Raw genomic sequence first — 22,222 nt, 5'->3', positions numbered from 1 at the left:
TCTACTATAACTATACATTCTTCAAATCCATCAAAGACTCCAGAAGGATATAATACTACCTAAGTAAATAGGAAGTGCATTGTAAGCAACTTCCAAATCTCTAGAATTGACAGAGACCTCTCACTGCCTGGACAGTCACCCAAAGTTCTTCTGTATCATTGGAGCATCCATTTTCGGCCTACAGGCCCATAGTATCCAGCAGACATTTCCAAGAATCAGGAAATTTGAAGATCTGTTCTACCTTATAATGATAAAGTTCATCAGTTGCTTTCTTCTGTATCCTATGGAATGCCTGGCAGACTCTTTCATGTAGCAGGAACCCCAAAGGATCATCTCACCTTTAGGCAAGTTCAGCAGTCATTTCTCTGTGGATCCTGCATGTCCAGTTCATACAGCATAGCATCAAGCAGTCCAGGCAATAGCAGTTTCTTACTCAGATGGCTAACCAATCAATGCCATAAGGAGCTTCTTTGGTGCCCATCATCCTCTTCAAATATCTTGGTGCTGCCAGGAGCAAATGTGTTTCACTGTCATGGAAAGTCCTAAGTTTTTACCAACACCAAGTATCATATCCCCCTTTAAATGTAAACAAACATTTATAAAGAATCATTTAGGAAATTTGGGCATAGTTCTCTCCAAACTGTTTCCTGCTTTTTGTTGGGTGAAGTAATTTTGGGGGTGTTCATGGCAACCTTTTGGGGGATCTTGGTCCATCAAACAACATTAGTCTGGACTTAATCCACAGGTTCTCATCTTCTGTGGAAGCAAAAGAAGAACCTCTTTTCCAAAGTAACATATCCTTAGACTTTAAAGGTTTAAAGAAACCTTTAAAATATATATGCTGACTTAGCTTAGCAGTCCCCAGAATCAAATGTCTCTCTGCAATCAAAAAATTCAAAGAAAACACAATAATATACATAATCCACACTCTCAGTATATATTCCATTTTACATGCCTTATTTTCTTTATTCCTATTACTTTTTCTGCAAGTTCACTTTGTCTCTCCAAAGACTTTGTTTTATGTTTTAAAAACCATTTACTTCTTTTTATAACTGTCTATATTCTTTTTGTTTTTGTTTTCCACTGTTTCAAAACCATATGGGGTTTTTTTTTTTGTTTTGTTTTGTTTTGTTTTTGTTGCTACCACTTTATCAGGAGGACCTTTCTTAAAGTAGCTGAAGCATGCCTTCAGCAAACAGAGCCCAACTGAAAAACAAATGCAGCTAAGCTTTGTTTTTTAGTATCTAGAATTCCTTTCCAAGTCTTCTTGGGTTTTATGTTGATTTAGCTAGCACACTTTGGAGCATCAATTTGTTGTAGGAGACCACTTGTTTGTTCTGGCTGCTCAGCCCCAAAATAACCACCCATAAACTGTATTAATTAAATCACTGCTTGGCCAATCACTATAGCATATTTCTAGCAAACTCTTACATATTAAATTAACCCATTTCTTATTATTTTATATTTTATCATAAGTCTCATGGCCTACTTGCATGTTTTCAGCTGTCAACTCATGTCTTTACCCTCTGGCAGTTGCATGGCATTTCTTGACTCTGCCTTCTTTCTCCCAGCATTCAGTTTAGTATTCTCCACCTACCTCTGCTCTGTGCAGGCCCAAGACAATTTCTTTATTAACCAATGGTATTCATAGCATACAGAGGGGAATCCCACATCAAGCAATGAATTTACATCCTTGCATTAGAGTAAGGTAATTCTAGTCTACAAAAAAGTTAACACAGTGAATTATTATGCCTTGTAATGGAGCTTTACTCTAAAACAAAGGGCGTAAGATAAAAATCAGAATGTAGTGGATTTACCTCTCTAGAGCACAAAAATTCTAATCACCTCCAAGAGCTAAGAGAAAGAGCAGAGGTTCCCTGCTTGTAGCAAGGACCACAAAGAGATAAGAGCAGAACTGATCTATAACAAAAAAACAACTCCATGCTTGCTTATAGTCAATTTAATGGGTAAAGACAGGGTAATTCCAGTAACAGTTGCCTAGCACCTGCTAACAGAGTTACTGAGGAATCTTGGCATACCTGAGATGCTATAATAAAATGCCATCATCTAGACAGTTTGTAAATGATAGAAATATATTTATTTTCATAGCTACAGTGGTCAGGAAGTCCAAGAGAAGGCACCAGTCCACTTGATGGTTTCTGTGAGCCTAATTTCAGATTCATAGGTAGCCTCTTCCTTCCCAGGAGATCTCATATGACTGAAGGGGAAGTGTCACACTCTTGGGCCTCTTTCATAAGGGCCTTAGTTGCCACTATGAGGCTCCAGTTTAAGAAATTAATCACTTTCCTGAAGTCGCCAGCTCATTTGACTGTCACATTGGACATTAAGTTTCTGTATATAGTTGGAGGAGGGGAGACAGGTATAAGCATAGGATATGCATAGGATAGCTCATTATGTCATTTATTTTATAGAAATTAATGGATTATGACCAAGAACAAGTTGTTTATTTTTCAAAATAGAACTCCTTTAGAGGCCAAATTTATTCTGCATATTATTCAAACTAAATTTAAAACTCACAATATAGAAGAAAAAAATAAAAAATTGGCTATCATGAAATCATCCCATAGAGGGAAAATTGCCCAAATACAGCAGGGGTATATGGATTTTCTATTTCCTGAAGTCAAAGACCACACAAGTTAGTTAATTATCCATCCTATCCACACAGAGACAGATTCCCATTACAGATGCCAAGTCCATCTCCTGATACAAGTATTGACCGATGCTGAGAATAAAAGCTCCCAATACTGTGATAAGTACTTAAAGATGGGCTAGTGTCTCTTTTTGTGTAGACCAGGACTGAAGAATAGTTTTTATAGATAGATACTTGTAATAAATTTGGTAATAGGGAACAATAATATGCATCCTAATTAAATAAATTGTGCTCCTAAAAAAGAATTTAATCCTCATTAGAAGTCAGCATTTGGGAGAAAACTTCTACTCACTCATTAAGTGTTTGATTCCATCAATAAAAATATTGTGAACATTCTTTCTCTCCTATATGTGGCTGTGTAACATCCTTCATTCTTCTGAGAATATAAAGTTGCTTGGCATCCCTCAGGCTTAGAGAAACACTTTCTTGCCTAGGTCTCTTTATCTATCAAAGGCATTTACCAGTCTTGCTGATAAAAGAATAGCTGTGAGAAATCCATCTCATTTTTTACAGGCAGAAGACTTTCAGCCTTCTTCCATTGAAATTATTTTCCACATCACTATTTCTGTTAGTTGTTCTTCCTTGTATTCTGCTATAACTACCCTCCCTGTGATATAATCCTAATAGGACAGAAGAAAGGATATCTCTAAAACTTAAGAACATCAAGCTGGCTATTTTACATCCTGGAAAGAAGGGACAAAATGTAGAAAACAAGATTTCTTACACACTCTGCTAATTTACAATCTTTTCTTAATTTAATTTATTTAGGTTAAACAATCTGTAAACTATTGATAAGATCTGTGAAATGACAACCTCTCCATCTTTATTTTAAGCAAATAGATGCTTCCTTCTAGATCAGCGTTTCTTTGTGGGGGCAATGGCAAGCTTAATGATACAGATATCCTGCCAAGTCAGCACATTTTCCCCTTCAAAACTTACTTTGAAGGCAATGATACATCATCTCAAGTTCGTGATCAACAAAAAGGCAACATGAGAAACAATTCAGAACCATGGGGCCACCTCTGTTTAATAAAGGGAACAAAATACTGCAATGGGATACTCCCTCCCACACCCACAGAAAGAGTGGCCCATTCCCCCATCCCCTCAGCCTCAGCTTCACTTTGCTTTCTGTCAGTAGCAGCAATTAAATTTTTCTTTCAAAGGGAAAGAGGTGAAAGTGTCTATAATTGCATCTGGTCTTTCATGGTTTCTCAAATGATCTTTTCTTTACCGAGCGAAATGCCTTTTGAAAATACCCTGCATTCAGAGTCTGTTGGAACATATGTTTTTGTCTACATTAAAGTCTGTAAGCTTTTTTCAGGGTTTGTAGGCACCACTACCTATTGATCTGTTTCTCTATCACAGAAAAATAACCTAAGAAAATTACATCTCAAGCAGATCCTGATAAAATTTCTTAGATGAGTGAGTGGGTGTGAAGTAGATTTGTTATTTCACTAGCCAAGTGACTAGTCTTCCACAGTGTGAGAATGTATTCGTAGTACTGACTCATGCTCATTTTCTCGCTTTTGTCTCCCTACCTCGCTGTGCATGCATTTGTGGCTCTCTGGATCAGTTTTCTGTGTGTCATGCACTCAGCTCTTAGCATCACATTGGGCTGAAATCTGCAGCTTGCATCCAGGACTTGTCCTCTTCCAAGTGTATTGGCTGTTGTGGTGATTCTTGTCCTTGTGGTTGTGGGACTGATGTCCCTGTTTTCTTGCTGGGTGCCAGCTGAGAACTGTTTTCAGTTCTTAGAGCTTTCTTGATTCCTTGCTATGTGACCCCTGTGGACTACTCGGATGATTGTGCTGGATTACATCCCTGATTTCCTCTTCTGTGACCAAACAGCCTTTGTATTTAAATGGGAAAACTAGTTGTTTATGCCAGGACTAACAAGATGATCTTCAGATTTTAAGGTTACCCAAAATCTATCTGTAAAATTTCTCTAAGAAGAGTATCAGGATTAAGGTTCCACTGAGGAGCTGAGAGAAGACAAGTGGCACCAGGGGGCAAGAAACCTTAGGGAGATGTTCTTGGAGTCCAGCCTATTATAGTGCCCAAGAACATAGATTTTTCCTGTTTCCAGATAGTAACCTTGAGTATAAAAATAAGTTAAAAGACTAGAAAAGAAGGAAAGCAGGAGCTTCCCCTGGCCTAGGAGCGGGAGGAAGGGCAGAAAGTATCACAATTAGTACATAAAAGACAGGTGATGGAGCAGAATCATCTTTGTGTTGTTTCAAATGTTTTCTGTGCACATTTTTGTTACTGGTGTTCAATGTTCTAGACACTTGTTTAGAATAAAGAAAGAAAGTGCACTGTGCAAGAATAAAATGTTCTCAAAAATTCCCTGTGGGGGAGTTGGTGGCAGCAGAGCATAAACAAACTTATTAATGATACCCATTCAAGATGAGTGTGGGGGAGGGGAACTTTCTGAGGGCCCTGCACCTCTGGGGAAGTGGTTTCCCTTTCATCAGAACAAACCCCTGACAGAATGTAGCTATGACTTTAATGTTCTGACAGTTTAGATGTGGGTTTCAATGTAGTTGCTTTTGCTTGCTTGTTTGTTTATTTTTATTTGATACAGGAAATGGAGGGCTTGTTTTCTTGGTGATATTTTTAGTTTTCCAGAATGTTGACTGTTTTGTTCAGGGTCTCCCTGCGGCAGAGTCTGTGGACTAAGCCTGGACCCCTGTTCTTCTTTCTGGAGGTGGAATGCTGCAAACAACAGTTCCCTTGCCTCTTGTCTGCTCCTGGGTGACACCTGGATACTGTGCAGCAAAGCATGTCATCTTTAATGGTCTTGTAGTGTGTGGGGGGGGGGGGTGGAATTTGATGCATTCCTACCTTTTTAAACTTCTCCAAATGTATTTAAGAGGTTTCAAGGCAAGATTAAGTAACCTTCCCCTTGAGATTTCCTAGTTTTCTTTCTGGAAATTTCTGCCACTAGCCCAAAGTCATTCAACAGAATGGTGAAGGGTGTTTGGTAAGGGTTCTCCCACAGAGAACATATATCAGAGCTCCAGAGCACACTAAAGGAAAGCAGAGATTCTCAGAAGGCTAGGGATACAAGCGGTCTCTCCTATGAAGCCACTCCAGTTGTTCAAATGGAAATTCAACCCCAATGTCACCCCAGTTTGCTTTCCACTTAGGTTTCCTTAATGGTTGTTGTTAAAGATTAATTGTGCATTCAACAATTAGGGACTAAACATTTACTGCACACCAAGCTTGACACCAGACCAAAATGTGTGGGTGAAAAGTAGAGAATTCAGAAATCCTCCCCTTTGCATATTTCTCTTCCATAATATTTAAATGAGTGGATTCCCCCTTCCAATCCATTATGGTCACATGTTAAAAGTAAGAAGAAAAAAAAGTTGAAGGTTGGTAATAGAACAGTGGGAGGACATATGCCCAGGTCATGAATCTTTAAACTCTTCTCCCACCTCAAAATGTAGGCATCTCAACATCTAACCAGTTGTGAGTTTACATGTTCGTCATCACCTTTCTGAGATAACTCTACACCTTTGATCAAAAATACTTCACAGTGTGTAATACCCCTCAAACTTTCCCCAGGACTGTGAGTCTGACAGCATTTACTACTGTCTTCACATATTTTATTGTACAGTTGACCTTAAAGTAGAAGGATTATCTGGCTTGTCCTGACCTAACTATGTAAGCCATTTAAAAGCAGAGAGTTTTCCCAGTTAGAGTAAAGCTATGATTTTAACAGTCTAACAATTGAAATGTAGGCATAGGTGCAGTTGCTTTTAGTTTTAGATTACCTGGATTGCAGTCCAAAATAGCCCTCAAGATCTCTGACCCCCTGAGTAATAATGTCTCAGGAAAGTCAGAGATTTCAATGGTTGGACATACCACCACTCTCTTGAAAATAAAGGGAAAAGCATGCTTAATTCCTAACTGTTGATAGGTACCAAGCAAAAAAGGCTGTAAAACACTGAACTCTGATAACAAAAAGAATAAATAGTTGAAACAGATTTTCTCCAGGGCATTTTAAATGAGAATTCAACTCATCCCCTGGTCCTATTGTTTGCCCCTTCTTTTCTCCCTAAGAAACTTATCACATTCTAATATACTCCATGTTCTATAACTTACTTAGTTGTTATGTTTATTTTGTCTTCTCCAGCTCAGACATGAGCATCTCAGGGTCTCTGTGATACACTAATGTGTAATCACTGTGTGTCTTATATATTAGTGTATCAACAGTCCCTGGCACATAAGTATTTACAGATACTTATTTAGATGCATGAACTTTTTGAAATGTTGGAAAGAATCAAGTAAATACTGGCAATACATGGTTTCATATATATTAATTTAAATGAGTAAAATACCACTGATACCATGCCAAGTAGTCATTAATACTGTGCTTCAGAATTGCAAAGTGTTTATTGAAGGTGAGAGATGGCTCAGGTGGTTATATAAGAGTGAGTCTTGTGCTTCCGGAGAAGCCAGCACCCACGTCGAGAGGTTCATAACCTCCTGCAGCACCAGCTCCAGGAGATCAACACCCTTTTCTGGCCTCCACTGTCACTGAACTCGCATGCACAAATCCACATACAGATACACACACACACACACACACACATATATATATATATACATATATATATATAATTAAAACATAAAAATAAAATCTGAAGAAACATACTTGTCAATATCCCCTAAGCTTTCCTCAAAGCATGGTAAGTCAACTCATTTTCTTCTTAAATCATCCTAAACTTCTATTCGAATTTTCTGGTGCAAATATTCTCCATGAAGTAGTTATATGAAGCCATGAATGGAAGAGTATGCCAAACAGCCCTTACAGAGAAAGGTTTTTCCTGGACTTCTGAGTTTTACGGAATGGAGGTTTGTTAGCAGACTGTGATTCCTTTTCCATGATAGAGAAATGTCAGAATACGATGACTCTGTAATGTACTCTAAAGCTTGATGCACACATATCACTACAGAAAATATCACAAGAGTGTGACTACCCAAAACAAGTGCTTCATTGCCTTAAAAGTAATAGCTAATGTGTTCAGGCATATTATTGCATTTTTTTTTGTTTGTGAAGGTTCAGTGAAGTATGATGTTAAGTATGTCCACATCATTCTTATGTTAGCATAGTCCTAAATATATCTCATGGTTTTCTAAAAATTGTTTTAAAATATGTAACATAAAATTTATCACTTATGCCACTTTTAGTGTATTACTTCCATTAAATATATTCATAAAGTTGTTCAGATATGACCAGCCATGCCCAGAACTTTTGCACATGCCAAATAAAATGTAATTAATTAAATTAATGGTTAATTATGGTTTAATTAATTATAAAAATTAATGGTTATTAATTAAAAATAATTTAATTATCTTTTAAAAGATTTATAATTCTTATTTTATGTGCTTAAGTATTTGTTTGTCTTCATGTGTATGTGTATACCATGTTTGTGCCTGAAGCCTGCAAAGACCTGAAGAGAGCATCAAACCAACAGAAATAGGAGTTATAGGAAGATTTGAGCCACTATGTGGGTGCTGGAGAACCGAACCTGGATCCTGTATGAGTACAACAAGTGCTTTTAACCGCTGAGCCATCTCTCTAGCTCCTTCTTTTACATGGTCTTTTTGTGTGTGTCTGTATGAGAGTGCATCCATGCACAAGTGTACGCATGTGCACGCTCATACATGCATTCCATAGCAAGCATGTGGAGTTCCTAAGACCGCTAATGAGGGTCAGTGCTCTCCTTCCACTTTGTGGGTCCTCAAGCCTGGACTCAGGCTGTCAGTCTCAATGGCAAGTGCCTGTTACCTGCTGTACCATTTCACCAGCTTCTGCTAATTTTCAAATGTCATAGAAATGTTGTCTAAGACATTTTGTCCCCAGTAATGGGCACCAAACATGTTCCACTGAAGTATGTAAATTAAGGCACCCAAAAGTCAAGTACATGTTTAAGTGGCATTGGATGTACTAGGAAGAAGATGTCCCTTAAGCTATTACTAAACTCATTCCGAAAACATGTCTATCAGACCACTATGCCTAAGCCTGGTGTTCTGTGCATAGAGAAGTAATAAAACAGAAAAAAAAATAGCACCTCCCATTACAAAATCTAGCAAAGAGAATTATTTTGGATAGGAGTAAATAATCTATGGAAACCAGGTAAGACCAGAAAGACTTAACCATAGCTGTATCCTCTGTGGTATATAACATACAGCAAACACTGAATCCATATTCACCAGCAGGTCTGTTGAGTGACAGCTCTGTATAGGACATCTTGCTTGGTACCTTGAAGTAATGCGTATGGCTCATATTTAAAGATTCACCTTACGGAGTTTGCTAGTGATCTTAAGAACCTGGTATGCATGATACATTGCAGTTGGTAACTTACCCAGAATTCTCTTTGGCCTAAATTTACTTCTTAATTTTTACATGTTTTGTAAATTATATTCCCAGGCCTTTCCCAAATCTCTACTTGGCACATTCTGCACAATTTACTTGAAAAGCTTCAAGATGCTCAACAGAGCAGGCAAGCTGTAGACATTGGGTTTCCAAAGAAAGCTATTAGTTTCCTTCCCCCTACAAAGTCTTCCTTCCCCAAAATAACATTCTTGCTTTTTTGGGAGCATTCGATATGTCTGACATTCACACTGCTAGCTCTTGGAATTATCATTTGCTTTCACAACTGGACAGTATAACTGAAAACTGCAGTGTGAGATGAGCCAGGTACTTTAGGGTCGCCTCCATAGCTATCTTCCTGCGTGTAAAGATTTAGGAAGAGAATGCCTCATGGCTATGTAAGGGAAATAACCCAACAGTCTGTTCTACTTAGTACAGATCTAGATTTTATGAAGCTCAAACTACTCTTTATAACTTCACTGTATAAACTGATATCAAGCCGATCAATGAAAAATCAACCAGGAGGTTTGATTTCTTTACTTGTGTGTATGTTTGCATGCCTGTGTGTGGGCAGGTGCACATGGATGCAGTGTCTGAGAAGGCCAGAAGCAACAGGTCACTGTAGAAGTGGAATTACAGGTGTTTGTGAACTGCCTGATGTGAGTGCTAGGAATTGAACTCAGTCCTCTGTAAGCACAGCAGAAACTCTTATGTACAAAGTCCTTGCTCCAGACTCCTCAAATGTCAATGTTGCCAGGAAATGAACTTTGAAAAGTTCAACAGCTAAGTCTGAAACAACACCGGGTCCCTGTCTGACTTTCACTGCTCATCATTATTTCCAATTACTATGATTTTTAATTTTTTGTGAATTGACAAATAATATGCATTTTTAGAATGCAATGTAACATTGTACTATATGATTGCCTTGTGGGATTATTGAAGATTAGCTTATAAATTCCTTCATACACTGTATTAGTTATCTTCCTTATTGCTGTGACCAAATATGTGACCCAAAAACAATTTGAGAAGAGTTCATTTTGGCTCATGGTTTGAGGGCATTATAGTCATCATGGTAGAGAGCATATGATGGTGGGCTGTAGGCAGACATTTCTCTCCCCCTCATCAACCTCATCCCAAATAACCAACACAGAGGCTTAATATTATTCACAAATGCTCAGAGATAGCCCAGGCTTGATGCTACCTTACTCTTATTCTTAAATTAACCCATATTTCTATCTATACCTTTCCATGTGTCTTGGTACCTTCATTCATGTCCTGCTCCCTCTGCATCTGACTGGCAACTCCTGACTCCACCACTCTCCCTCCCATCATCCTAATTTTGGTCACACCGCCTATGCTGCCCACCTGACTACTGGCCAATCAGCATTTTCTTAAACCAACTTGAGTGTCAACTCTTTGTACTGTCCAAAAAGATGATTCCACAGATGTGGGCAGCTACATGGCAGTAGAGGCAGGAGACTGCTTCCCCACATCTCAGCAGACCAGGAGGTGGAGACAGGGAAACCCTGGAGCTCAGGCACCCTTCTTGTTTTATATTTTTATTCAGTCTGTTCACATTCTGGATGGATCTTCCTTCCGTAGTTGGTCCTCTCTGGGAAAGTCCTCAAAGATACACCCACAAGTGCATCTTATTAATACTCTTGGGATTTCTTAATCCGCTGCTCAAATTTACAGTCACACAGAAATAAGATGTATTTATGATGAGAACATTTAATATATTCTTTTAGCAGTTTTTAACTCTACAATTCTGTAGTTAACCATAGCCATTCTACTTGGCAGTATGTCATTAGAACATAGTCTATGACTTCTTTCCAACTCAAGCCTGTCGCCTAGGAGACAAGCACTCTAGGTAAGCCACATCCTTTATCTCATGACTTTTGAAGATTTCTTTTCTAATAAAAGGTACATTTTATAGTCTTTATAGTATGTGGGTATATCTATGACTTCACCAAGATACCCATAAATCCTTATACTGCTGATTAACCACCTAGAGGCCTACTCATCCCAGTGCTCACATCATTACCCAAGCAATGAAGTATACACTAGGAAACTAGACCATAGCTAGTTTCTGAGTAGATAAATAAAGTGCTACTTGTTTTATCATTTACTCTCACTGCACGTACAATAATGTATTTAAAGGATATAGTTTCAGAGCAGAAAAACTAAGGCTTCAATTTTTAGATGCTTGGTTGTAAAAGGAATAGGTTGCATCCCGCCACCCAACTAGCTTAACCCCCAAAATAACCACACAGAAATTCTATTAATTAAATTACTGCCTACTCCATTATTTCTAGCCTCTTATTGGCTAACTCTCACATACTAGTTTAACCCATCTCAATTAATGTGTATCGCCACTTGACTGTGGCTCACCTGCATGAGTCTAACCAGCGTCCGTCTCAGGCAGGAGAACCATGGCATCTACCTGTCTGTCTTTCTTCCCAGCATTCAGTTCTGTTTACTCCACCTACCTAAAAGCTGCCCTATCAAAAGGCCAGGAGTTTCTTTATTCATCCAATGAAAGCAATACAAATACAGAAGCACCTCCTATACCAGATACTATTTACTTGTGATTTCCAGTGGCCCCTTACTGTGTCTAGTGTTCATGCTGGCCAGATGGATGCTTCATACAGAGTCAGAAAGATAAAGGGTTGTAAAAGGAGGGAGACAATTCCTCATGGGTGCCAGAGCTGTGGTTGCACTTTCTTTCTGAGTGTGGCTTCTAGCATATAGGATTCTGGCCATATGAAGCCATAGTGCATAGAAAATAGGAGGTAACTAGAGAACCATGGTCAACAAAAATTATCGGATTGTGTAGACTACTAAGGTACATAAAAAGCTTCCAGGGATATTAGCTGGTACCGGATTTGCTATAGGTGCTCTAAACTACTCAATTCACTAAACATTATTGAGCATCTTGTTTGAACAAGGTATTACAAAGATTATAAATATAAACAAGACATAGTGCCATCGAGGTGGTTATTATTTGATTCTCCAATCCATACACTTCTTTCCCACCAGTTTTGGAGACTCCAGTGAAATCCATAGATGTTCCCTTCCCAAAATACATGCAACCACACTCACAACATGTGACTCATAAAACCCTTTTCTCCAAACTCCAATCATGGACCAATCTGAAAAGATAAAGAACAACATCTGTGTATTAATAACTGGAAAATTCAGAATGTTATAAATGAACTAATAAATGTGTGCAGGTTTCTGGAAACTACAAAGGAGAGAATGCACTGTTGTCTCAAGGCATTAGAATGGGTTTCCTAGGGATATAGTGTGTGTGTACTACCTTGAAGGATGGTGGATCAAAAGCTGCATCTTACAGAAAGAACAGGCCCACTACAGGCATTGCAAGATAGAGAGTGGTAAGGCCACATAAAAGAAACCATACATAATTACCTAAAGGCACCGTACAAAGTGAGTGATAATGTGTTAGGGTCTCTTGCTCTAAAAATATTAAACATATTCTGTATAAGCTAAACTGGGCAAGGAGAAGTTAGATATTATTCTTTTTCCATTTGCATTCTCTTACTATTTTTACAACTCTTGGTACAATACTTTGAAAATAATAAGCATAAGTCGGGTGGTGGTGGCGCATGCCTTTAATCCCAGAACTTGGGAAGCAGAGGTAGGTGGATCTCTGAGTTCGAGGCCAGCCTGATCTGTGAGAGCTAGTTCCAGAACAGCTAGGGCTGTTACACAGAGAAACCCCTGTCTCGGGGGGAAAAAAAAAGAAGGAAGAAGGAAGAAGGAAGAAGGAAGAAGGAAGGAAGGAAGGAAGGAAGGAAGGAAGGAAGGAAGGAAGGAAAGAAAGAAAGAAGGAAAATAATAGGCATAATAAGTGTTTGATTGAATTGAATTTAGTCAAATTTAATTTATAGTGTGATGGTTACTGAGCCAATATTTATTACCTCATTTTTAATAATGATGTCAGTGTACAAACACAATTTAAGAAGCACTGACTATTTTTCCTGATAGGCAGTGTATGTTGTGGCAGGGCCTTTAAGATTGGCCGGGTGCTCAATTTGATTTTACGTGACAATATGTTGTAGACCTTTTTCATGAAGCATTATTATAACACCTTAACCAGGAAATTAAAATGAAGCCGAGACGTTATGTCTGTGAGATGTGATGGTTCTCTCTGAAGACTATCTCTGGAATAAAATTGTTTTCTAGGAGCACAGAAAGGGTGGAGACCGGAAGCAAAAATAAACTGGTAGGCTTCCTAGGGGCTGTCTGCTTTCATGTTTTATAAGGGCTTTACCTCAAGACCACTCATCAAAAGCCAATCTAAACATTGTGTTCCAACTAATATTTTCTTTCCAAGCTAAATGCTTGGTTGGCATGAGTGGTACCCAGTATGGGCAGTGTAATTGCAGAAGACACCTCTGCAGACTCTGCCAAGGTGTCCCATTCAACCAGTTCTTCCTTCCCACTGGGCTTGTGAACTTCATTTTGTGAAGGGGCCTTAGTAAGGCATAGAGAGAAATTATTTGAGGAAAGTCTCAATAACTTTCTGACTCACACATGCCTTTCTTGATCACAATGCTTTCACGATTTTATGGATATTTTTAAAATAAATTCATCTGGATCAAATGAACATTATATTCCTGTTCTTCCATTTCTAACTCCATCCCTTAAGTCATGCCCATCGCCTAACTCTGAAACTGTGCTGTTCATCACAGTCACCTGGAGTGATGCTTGAATGTAGAGATGCCCTCCCCGTCAAGGTCATGCAAGGATTTACCATAGTTTGAAACCTACCCACTGCCGTGAAAACAGCCCTGCCTTATACACCGATTCATTGGCTGCAAATGTGGAAGTTAATTGTCACGACAGACAGAAAAAGGAAATTAAGAGTTAAAATATATAAAATGCAAATTCTAGATAAAAGGTACAAATAAATATGCATAAATTTTTAATGGGGCCATTTGTTTATTGTAATAAGCAGTATAAGATTTCTCAGTTACAGACTTGCTTTAGGTGCCAGATCAACGCCTCTAGCTGGACGGCATCAGGACTGGATCTGAGCCGTCCTCCTCCCTCCATGTTTTAAGCTTCTCATCACTGGGTGACCTTCATCCTGGGGCAGGACCCTAGTCATCTCCAGCTGTGTTTCCCACTACATGTGAGGAGTCAATGTGAGGTTTACCTCCTCCTCCAAGGAGCCCCACGTTTCCAGTCAAGGATGGCATCCCTGTAGAGTTCCTCTGGCAGTTTCATTTTTTTCGTTATGTATATGGACTTAATATAACCCAGAGTTTAGTGTCATCCTTCAGGTGAGTCTGACTGTGATCCTCCCCGTGGGATCCACTGGTTATGATTTTATGTCAGACACAGATAACATTAACCACAGTGCATTCCAGATCCCTAAAAATTAACCATTGGATTTGTATTTCTTTTCAAACTATTATGGGATCTCATTTCTTTTTCTAACACTGTAAAGGGAAACACATGGCAGCTTTTCTCCATATGCTACAGCCACAGTGTGCAAGAGATGTATGGTTAGTAACGATGCATTAAAATATCCTGTTTTCTCATGAATGAGTTGAACTTGTAGATCTCAAGAGAAATGGTTTTTAAAATATGTGTTTATTTACTTATTGGAGGGACATTGCACATGTTTTCACATACCTGTAGAACTCAGAGGACAATTTCACAGATTTCTCTCCTTCCACCGTGTGGGTTCTGAAACCGAACTCAGTTAACCTGTCATAGCAACAAGTTCCTTTGCCCTCTGCTCCACCATTGTGAGCGCAGAAAGCACGTGACCTAAAGGTGAACTTAATTAACGATCACGGTGACAAGTCTCTGTTTTACAACACATTTTAACTATTAAAAGCAAAACCAAAATGGAGTCCTAGAAGAAGACTTAGAATATGAAGCAAACATCTTTGTAAGTGGGGAAAAGAACTGGAAGAATTTGAGGGAGAAGGTTTGTAATTCGACCTGAGAAAGATAGTAAATTTCGGTGCTTCTCTGTTTTCTCTCAAAAATGAGCATGCTGCCTGAAATGAATCCAGTGCTTTATCATCTGCTATTTTCCTATGAGAAGGTTTGTAATTCGACCTGAGAAAGATAGTAAATTTCGGTGCTTCTCTGTTTTCTCTCAAAAATGAGCATGCTGCCTGAAATGGATCCAGTGCTTTATCATCTGCTATTTTCCTATGAAATTTTTCATTGCTCCTCACAGCTGAGAGAGGTGTATATCTTTGTTTCCCTTATGAAAAACTGAAGGTGCGGTGTGCTATCCAAACCCACGTCTCTTATAGGAGAACAGATTTCTGCATAGAGCATTGATTCTGACAAATTTCAAATCATTGTATTGTTGTATTGGTTAGGTTTCCTATTATGGGATGAAACACCAAGAAGAAAATCAAGATAAGGAGAAAAGGGTTCATTTTGCTTGTACTTCCACATCACAGTTCATCATCAAGGAAGTCTGGGCAGGAACCCGGAGGCAGAAGTTGAGGCCAAGGAGGAATTCTGATTAATGGCTTGTTCCTCATGGCTTGCTGAGCCTGCTTTCTTATGGAGTGGTGGTCGTTGCTGTGACAGAGTGTCTGACAGAAGTAAACTGAGACAGGAAGGTTGATCTTGGCTCACAAGTTCAGGGTTTCAGCCTGTTGTGGCAGGGAGAGGTGGCTTTGGTGACAGACTCATTCCTACTGGCCCACTTCAGCCAGACAAACCCCCACCTCCTAAAGGCTCCACAGCCTTCAGAACCATGTCCCAGTCTGTGGACAGAGCATTCAAAACATGAACCTGTGGGAAACATTTCACTTTCCAGCCATAGCAAGTAAGAAATCAAATGAATTGCTGCAGTTAAGTTTTCTACAAACTCACAAGCATGCTTTAAGGATACACGATGTGAGGACTGGAGTGAATCTCAGCTTTTAGAGTGCTTGATTAAGATGTACATGGCCCCAGGATTGATCCTCAGTCCCATATGAACTGAACTTGGTGACACACACGTGGAATCCCAACATGCAGGAAGTAGAGGCAGGAAAGAACATGTTTTGGTATTTCAAATCCAGTGTGCAAACTAATCAAAATGATCACCTCAACTTGGTTCTCATACACTGAAGATTATGGTTGCCATGGAAAATCCATGTGGGCAGAAGTACACAGATTAGGAAATTAACATCTAAGGAATAGAGAACTGAGGGGATTTTGAGGGAATGCATCCTATCCCTGTTGTTGTGAAGCTTGATTGGGTGACTTATCAACAGAATAGCTGCATATATCAGAGCGGAGAAAGGCAATACAACCTCAGGCACCACCACTATAACCATGAAGGGCAGGGGTAAGTGTTGAAGAGGCGTGTTTACTGGTGCACACACATACTATATGTCTGGAGGATGTATACACTGACAAATTATAGACATTCTACCTCCAATTTCTTTTTTTCCTAATTAAAATAATTCATAATGAAGTAGATGCCCTGATTATGGGTATAAATATCAAATCTCTCTAAAATAATATTCATATAATTACAGACATCACTCCTGAACGCTATAAGTTGGTAGCAATCAGATTCTCACAGCAGTTAGTCTGTCAAGACATACCAGAGCCTTCATGCCAAAAGACAGAAGACAGACTTCAGGCAGCACCCCATATGCTCCAGTGTGAATTATTTGCCTGGATATGTTGTTATGAGATAGCTTCTGGCTCTCTGAGTGGGGTGGGGATTTCTGAAAAATCTAGCTTTTGCTATCATGGTTATCACACAGTATTATAACAGCAGCATCACCAGAGAGCTGTTTTACACCCTTGTGGGTGGGTGTGGCCAAAGTTGAGGTTCGCTATGTCAAAATGGTAGGAATTATGGTAGTCTGCAATATGGCTTCTTACATCTCCCTCCACAAGCCCTTTGAGACTCTTAAAGGGCCTGTAGCTCTGTGGTCTTGAGAATCATCCGTGAAGCTTCAGCAAACATTTTCCTGCCCTCCTACATCTTAGACTTGAGGTTCTGTGGAGACCTGCAAGTGTTTTAGAAAAAGGAAGACACTCGTTGAGTCAGTGGTATGGACCTAGCCTCTCACGGCCCATGCAAGGCTGGAACTACATCATGACATACACTAACTCCCCAAGGTGTTGTTTATATTTGTCTCCCTCTGGTGTTTATGACGTCATCATCTCTGTCTGCCATAATTAGGCTCACACACATTATAAAGTTATAAAATAGTTCCTCAGTGATGATACTATGGCTGACCAGTATCTCACCTGGTGTGGCAAAGTCAAGGCCTCTGGACACAGCATCTCTATTTCCACCCCAAGATGGCTTTAGACCTGAGGGTGTTTAGTTCTTTATCACTGATAACTACTTCTTCCTTCCTTCCTGTCTTGTGTCTTTCATTGGTAGTTTCCCCCTATATACCTGGATTTAAGTAAGTCTAACTATAGACTTACTCTCAATCCCCTGTTTAAAAGGTGTGTGGCGTCAGCAAATAGCCTACACACATCTCCATAGCAACAAATCCCACTATTTCCTTCATCCCCAACCTAAAGTTTCTACCTGCAGCTGCTTTCAGTGAATAGAAAAACAGTGAACCTGTGTCTATGCACATTGATTTACTACAAGGTCAAACTCTTTGGTATTAGTAAATTATCTCTGAAGTCAATACTAGTAACTGGTATGATTATATGAAGTAGGATTGCCTTAAGAATATGTTTTTGTTCATTCATGATATGGTTAATGTTGGAGGGGGGTTGTTATTCAGGATGCTACATTACCAAGTATAGCAATATAATACACATCTAGTTACATAGATGAGAAAGCCCAGTTTCCTCCCACTTTTGCTAAGTAGCAGGTGCTCTCCAGTCCTTAATGCTTGACAGGTGTTTAGTAAAAAGTGCACAGTGCCATCTAGTGGTATATTTTCATGATTGCATTTTCTAAATCATTTTGAATTGAGATGACAACAGTAAGCAACCATAAGTACTACTGTTAGGCCTGAAACAGACTTCGTGTTGATTTCCCAATGAATCCCCAACTTAGCATTTCTTAGTGCTCCTATTTAAATGGTAAAGAGATTGATGATATTTCTTTTTCAGAAATTAGTATGGGGCAGGTAAGAGCACTGGCTGCTCTTCCAGATCACCCAGGTTCAATTCCCAGTGCCCAAATGGCTGCTCACAACTGGCTATACTTCCAGTCCCGAAGGCTCCAGCACCCTCTTCTGCCCTCTGTGGGTACCAGGCACACACATGGTACACATACATACGTGTAGGCAAAACACCCCTAAACTTTGAAAATAAACAAAAATAACTAGAAAACTACAGAAGCATTATAAGGTGGTAAAAACCTAGGAAGAAATGTCTAGTTACAGTGTCAGCAGCACCCATAAATAAATTGGACTTGATTGGCCTGGGCATAGTTGCATAAGCCTTCAAACCCAGCAGACCTTGAGACGAGTTGACATTTGGGTTTGAGGCCAGCCTGGTCTACACAGTGAGTTCCGGGACAGTGCTAGGTGTTTTTGCACATCACCATGCCCTGTGTCATTAATATGATCTCTCCAGCAATCGGTTTTACTGTTCCCATTTCTTGCCTGTCTGTCTGAATTTCTTTCTTCCATTAGACTCAGAAATAATATTTCCAAGCTGGACTTCATCGCGTAACTCTCCTTACTACCTGTGTCTTCATGCTTGGCGTAAAAATCAAATCCTGCTCATAGCTACAGTGCGGCCTTGGTCTCCTGGCTCCACCACAGCCCTCATGACTCCATTCTGTACCTAGTGCTGAGTCTTACCATACGCAGCTAGTGTGTCCTGCCCATGTGACAGGGTGACGCTTGTGTCCTTGCTGGAAGTAGGACCTAAAGTGAAGCGGGAACCACATCTTCTGCCACATATTTTGAGCCTCAGTACATTACTCCTAATTATAAACCCAGTTTTACTGAGATCATTTGTGATTATCTGACCTTACTATTGGCTAGACCCCATGGTTTGCTGTTCAGCTGAGGTCTTGGGTGTGAGGAAACACAAACACTGAGAACTTGTACTTTAAATGACTTCAATATGACATCTCAATGTTTTATTTGCCTGTGACAAAAGGTCATTATTTCCTGTGACATGCCCAGTGTTTCTCAGGGATTGACTCTTTTAAACCACGCTGTGATTAATTGAAGATATTACTAATGCTCTGAAAACTGACTACTGAAATATGGTGATTCAAACCCACTATGTGAGCTTAAGCAAGCACGTGCGCGTGCGCGCACACACACACACACACACACACACACACACACACTGGCCTCCATCCAGTCTAGTCTCTTCATTTATAATGAGTATTTAATGAGAAAATTGAAGCTTGTACATAATTTCTCATAATGACTTTATTTGTAACAACCAGAACCTGGATCAATTCAAATACCCATCAACAGATGAGGCAGGAACCGAACTCTGATGTTTCTGAATAGGATACTATCACTCAGCAACAGAAATGAGGGAATTGCCCATAACCACCCAATAAAGGTGACTCTTAAAATAGTTATGCTAAGTAGAAGCATCTACTTAGGTGAACAAATAGAATTCTTGTTATTTAGAATTCAATAAATTTCTAGTGGAGGGAAAGAAAAGCAGAGTTGCCTGATTGCAAAGAATTGCCACAGGGCACACATGAACGCTCTTAGCAGTGATGGCTCGTGGGAGGTCATAGTCATACTTCAGGACATACAGAGAAATACTCCCTGAGTATTTCAGGAGACAGTAACCAAAAATATAATTTCTGACCAAGTTGGTTAAGTAATCTGTGACTTAGTTCTGCTGTTGTGTGGCCTTATCCCTCTCTGTTTTCCTTCCTGCCCCATCTTATTTCAACCTCTGTGTGTATGCGTGTGTAGGCATGTGTGTATGCGTGTGTAGATTGATTGATTAATGGTAGATAGATAGATGGATAGATAGATAGATAGATAGATAGATAGATAGATAGATAGATAGATAGATAGATAGATAGGAAAATAAAGAAAATAAATCCATTTTAAATGCTCAAAATGAATTCTGGCCTCCTTTGGGTGCTTAGAGCTTAAGTTCTTGTCTTCTTTTCATTTCAAACAGTCCCTGTATTCAGTGGGGAATTTCTTTAATCCCAATCTACTTGAATTGGACTACCAATTTTGCTAGTGACTCTTTTTACATTGACAGTTAACTCCCCTGTGCCTCAGTTTTCCTGCATGTATTATTGGAATAATGACCATATTTCAAGAGTGTATGTAAGACAGAAAATGACGGCATTAATTACCAACTTGACAAGATCCAGCCTCACCTAGGAGCTACACCTGTAAACACATATATAAAGGAACTTCCAGACTTGGTTCATTGAAATGGAAGGCCACCCTGTTGTATGGGTAGCACCATTCTGTAGGGTGGGGTCCTAGACTTAATAAAATGGAAAAACTGAACTGGACGGCATCACTGGTCTCTTCCTGCTTCCCGATTGTGGATGCAATGTGACCAGCTACCATGGCTTTCCTACCATCATGGACCACACCCTTTCTTTCTAAAGTTGCTTTTGCTGGAGATTTTGTCACAACAATGAGAAAATACACATGTGTTTGGTAAGTCATTTGCTGCTAAGTGCATGTTCTTCAAGTCCTGGAGATGGGCTTCTCGTGTGCACCCCTTGTGTGCAGCTGAGCACATGTGCAGAACCTAGACAACCCAGGGACTTGTAAGCAGCACACCATCCTCCTATGTGCATTGGGCTAACGGGTTCACTCTCCTTCCATTGCAGTGCACCTGGTGGACATCTGGAACGTCATTGAAGCCTTGCGGGAAAACGCTTTGAATAACCTAGACCCAAACATAGAACTCAATGTGGCCCGCCTGGAGGCTGTGCTCTCCACCATTTTTTACCAGCTCAATAAACGGATGCCGACCACTCACCAAATCCACGTGGAGCAGTCCATCAGTCTCCTGCTGAACTTCCTGCTCGCAGCCTTTGACCCGTGAGCCCCCTGTGACTGTCAATTCCTCTCTCTGTGTTTGGGTTCTGTTTTCTTTTGCACTTTCCTTGGTCATTTTCCCAAATGATTTTCTAGATTCGTTATATTAGGTCCTAGATACCGTTATATTCATAACATCATTAGATGGTACATTCATAAGTGAAACTTTAAAGGCTGTAGAGACTAGAGAGTGGGGGGACAGCTATATCTTACGAGAAAACCTTTATTTGCCTTGTTGTCTGGTTTGTATGGGTGCTCAGAAAGTGCTATGATGGCTTCCATGCAGAGTAATTTGACAAAGCATGAAGGAGTTTAACCTGATTCTTTGACATTTAACCTGGGACTGTGGTTTCTCAAGTATCATAAAAACACCCTACGCAGGAAAGAAACGGAAGAGTTTCTTGCCTAGCCTAGGAAAGTAACACTGACTGGTGTTATGTGGACTGGTCAGGTGGGTGCCACAGAGAAGCAGTGTGCCCCTGTCATGTACCACAGCTGCAACGTAGCCTCATTACCCCTCATAGAATGCGGAGAGCCTTAGAGCTGGCTGACATCTTAAAGAGTATTCACACAATCTCATTTCACAGACGAAGAGCCCAACGCACAGAGATTGTCACCTCTCCAGTTCTTTGTGGCAGTTGGTGGAGGACCGGGTACTTGGCTGTCCTGTTGAGATTTCTCTTTCTAAGGTGTACATGACAGCCATATAGCCTATGAAAACTTCAGGAATTACCTGATCAGCCTGGGATTTCAAAAGGACTTTTACCCTCAGCCGCTAGTGTTGACCCGACATCTCCACCTTAGCTTTTAACATGTTTTGAATATTAAAAAGGAAAAGTGCGAAGCTGACCTTTACACAACCATATTTTAACTCTGAACACTTTGCTTAGTCCCCCTGTCCGAGTGCTTTGAAGCATGCACTACGGCAATAGAGGTGTCCCAGCCATGCTAATGGCATTTTCCTACTCACCAACGTCACCAGCTGTCACTTTGGAATGTAGAATGGTAATGGAAGTGTCCCTGCTCGGTTTCATCAGCATATATTAGGTCTCTGTGATGACTATATTGTGAGAAACCTGCAAGCGAAAACAAATGCTTTTAAAATCAGCTGCCCAGATAGGTTTCTTTCCTTGTGCATATTTCAGAACCAGGCGATCGGCTCTGGTCTGACCACTGGAGAAACTGGGA

At 39.9% G+C, this 22,222-nt stretch overlaps 1 protein-coding gene across 31 annotated transcripts in view; it reads left to right on the top strand.

The window, feature by feature from the left end:
* Dtna (dystrobrevin alpha) overlaps positions 1–22,222 on the top strand; it is a 367,583-nt gene that overhangs the window by 242,866 nt on the left and 102,495 nt on the right. For all 31 annotated transcript variants that reach the window (XM_075969214.1, XM_075969216.1, XM_075969213.1 and 28 more), the window contains one exon: positions 20,824–21,037. In XM_075969214.1, coding sequence (XP_075825329.1) covers positions 20,824–21,037 — 214 coding nt within the window. The remainder of the gene's footprint in view (positions 1–20,823; positions 21,038–22,222) is intronic.

Source organism: Microtus pennsylvanicus, chromosome 4 (genome assembly GCF_037038515.1).
Source record: "Microtus pennsylvanicus isolate mMicPen1 chromosome 4, mMicPen1.hap1, whole genome shotgun sequence".
In the NCBI taxonomy this organism is placed as follows: Eukaryota; Metazoa; Chordata; class Mammalia; order Rodentia; family Cricetidae; genus Microtus; species Microtus pennsylvanicus.
The sequence above is the reverse complement of the archived record's forward strand: the minus strand, read 5'-3'. Positions and strand labels throughout refer to the sequence as shown.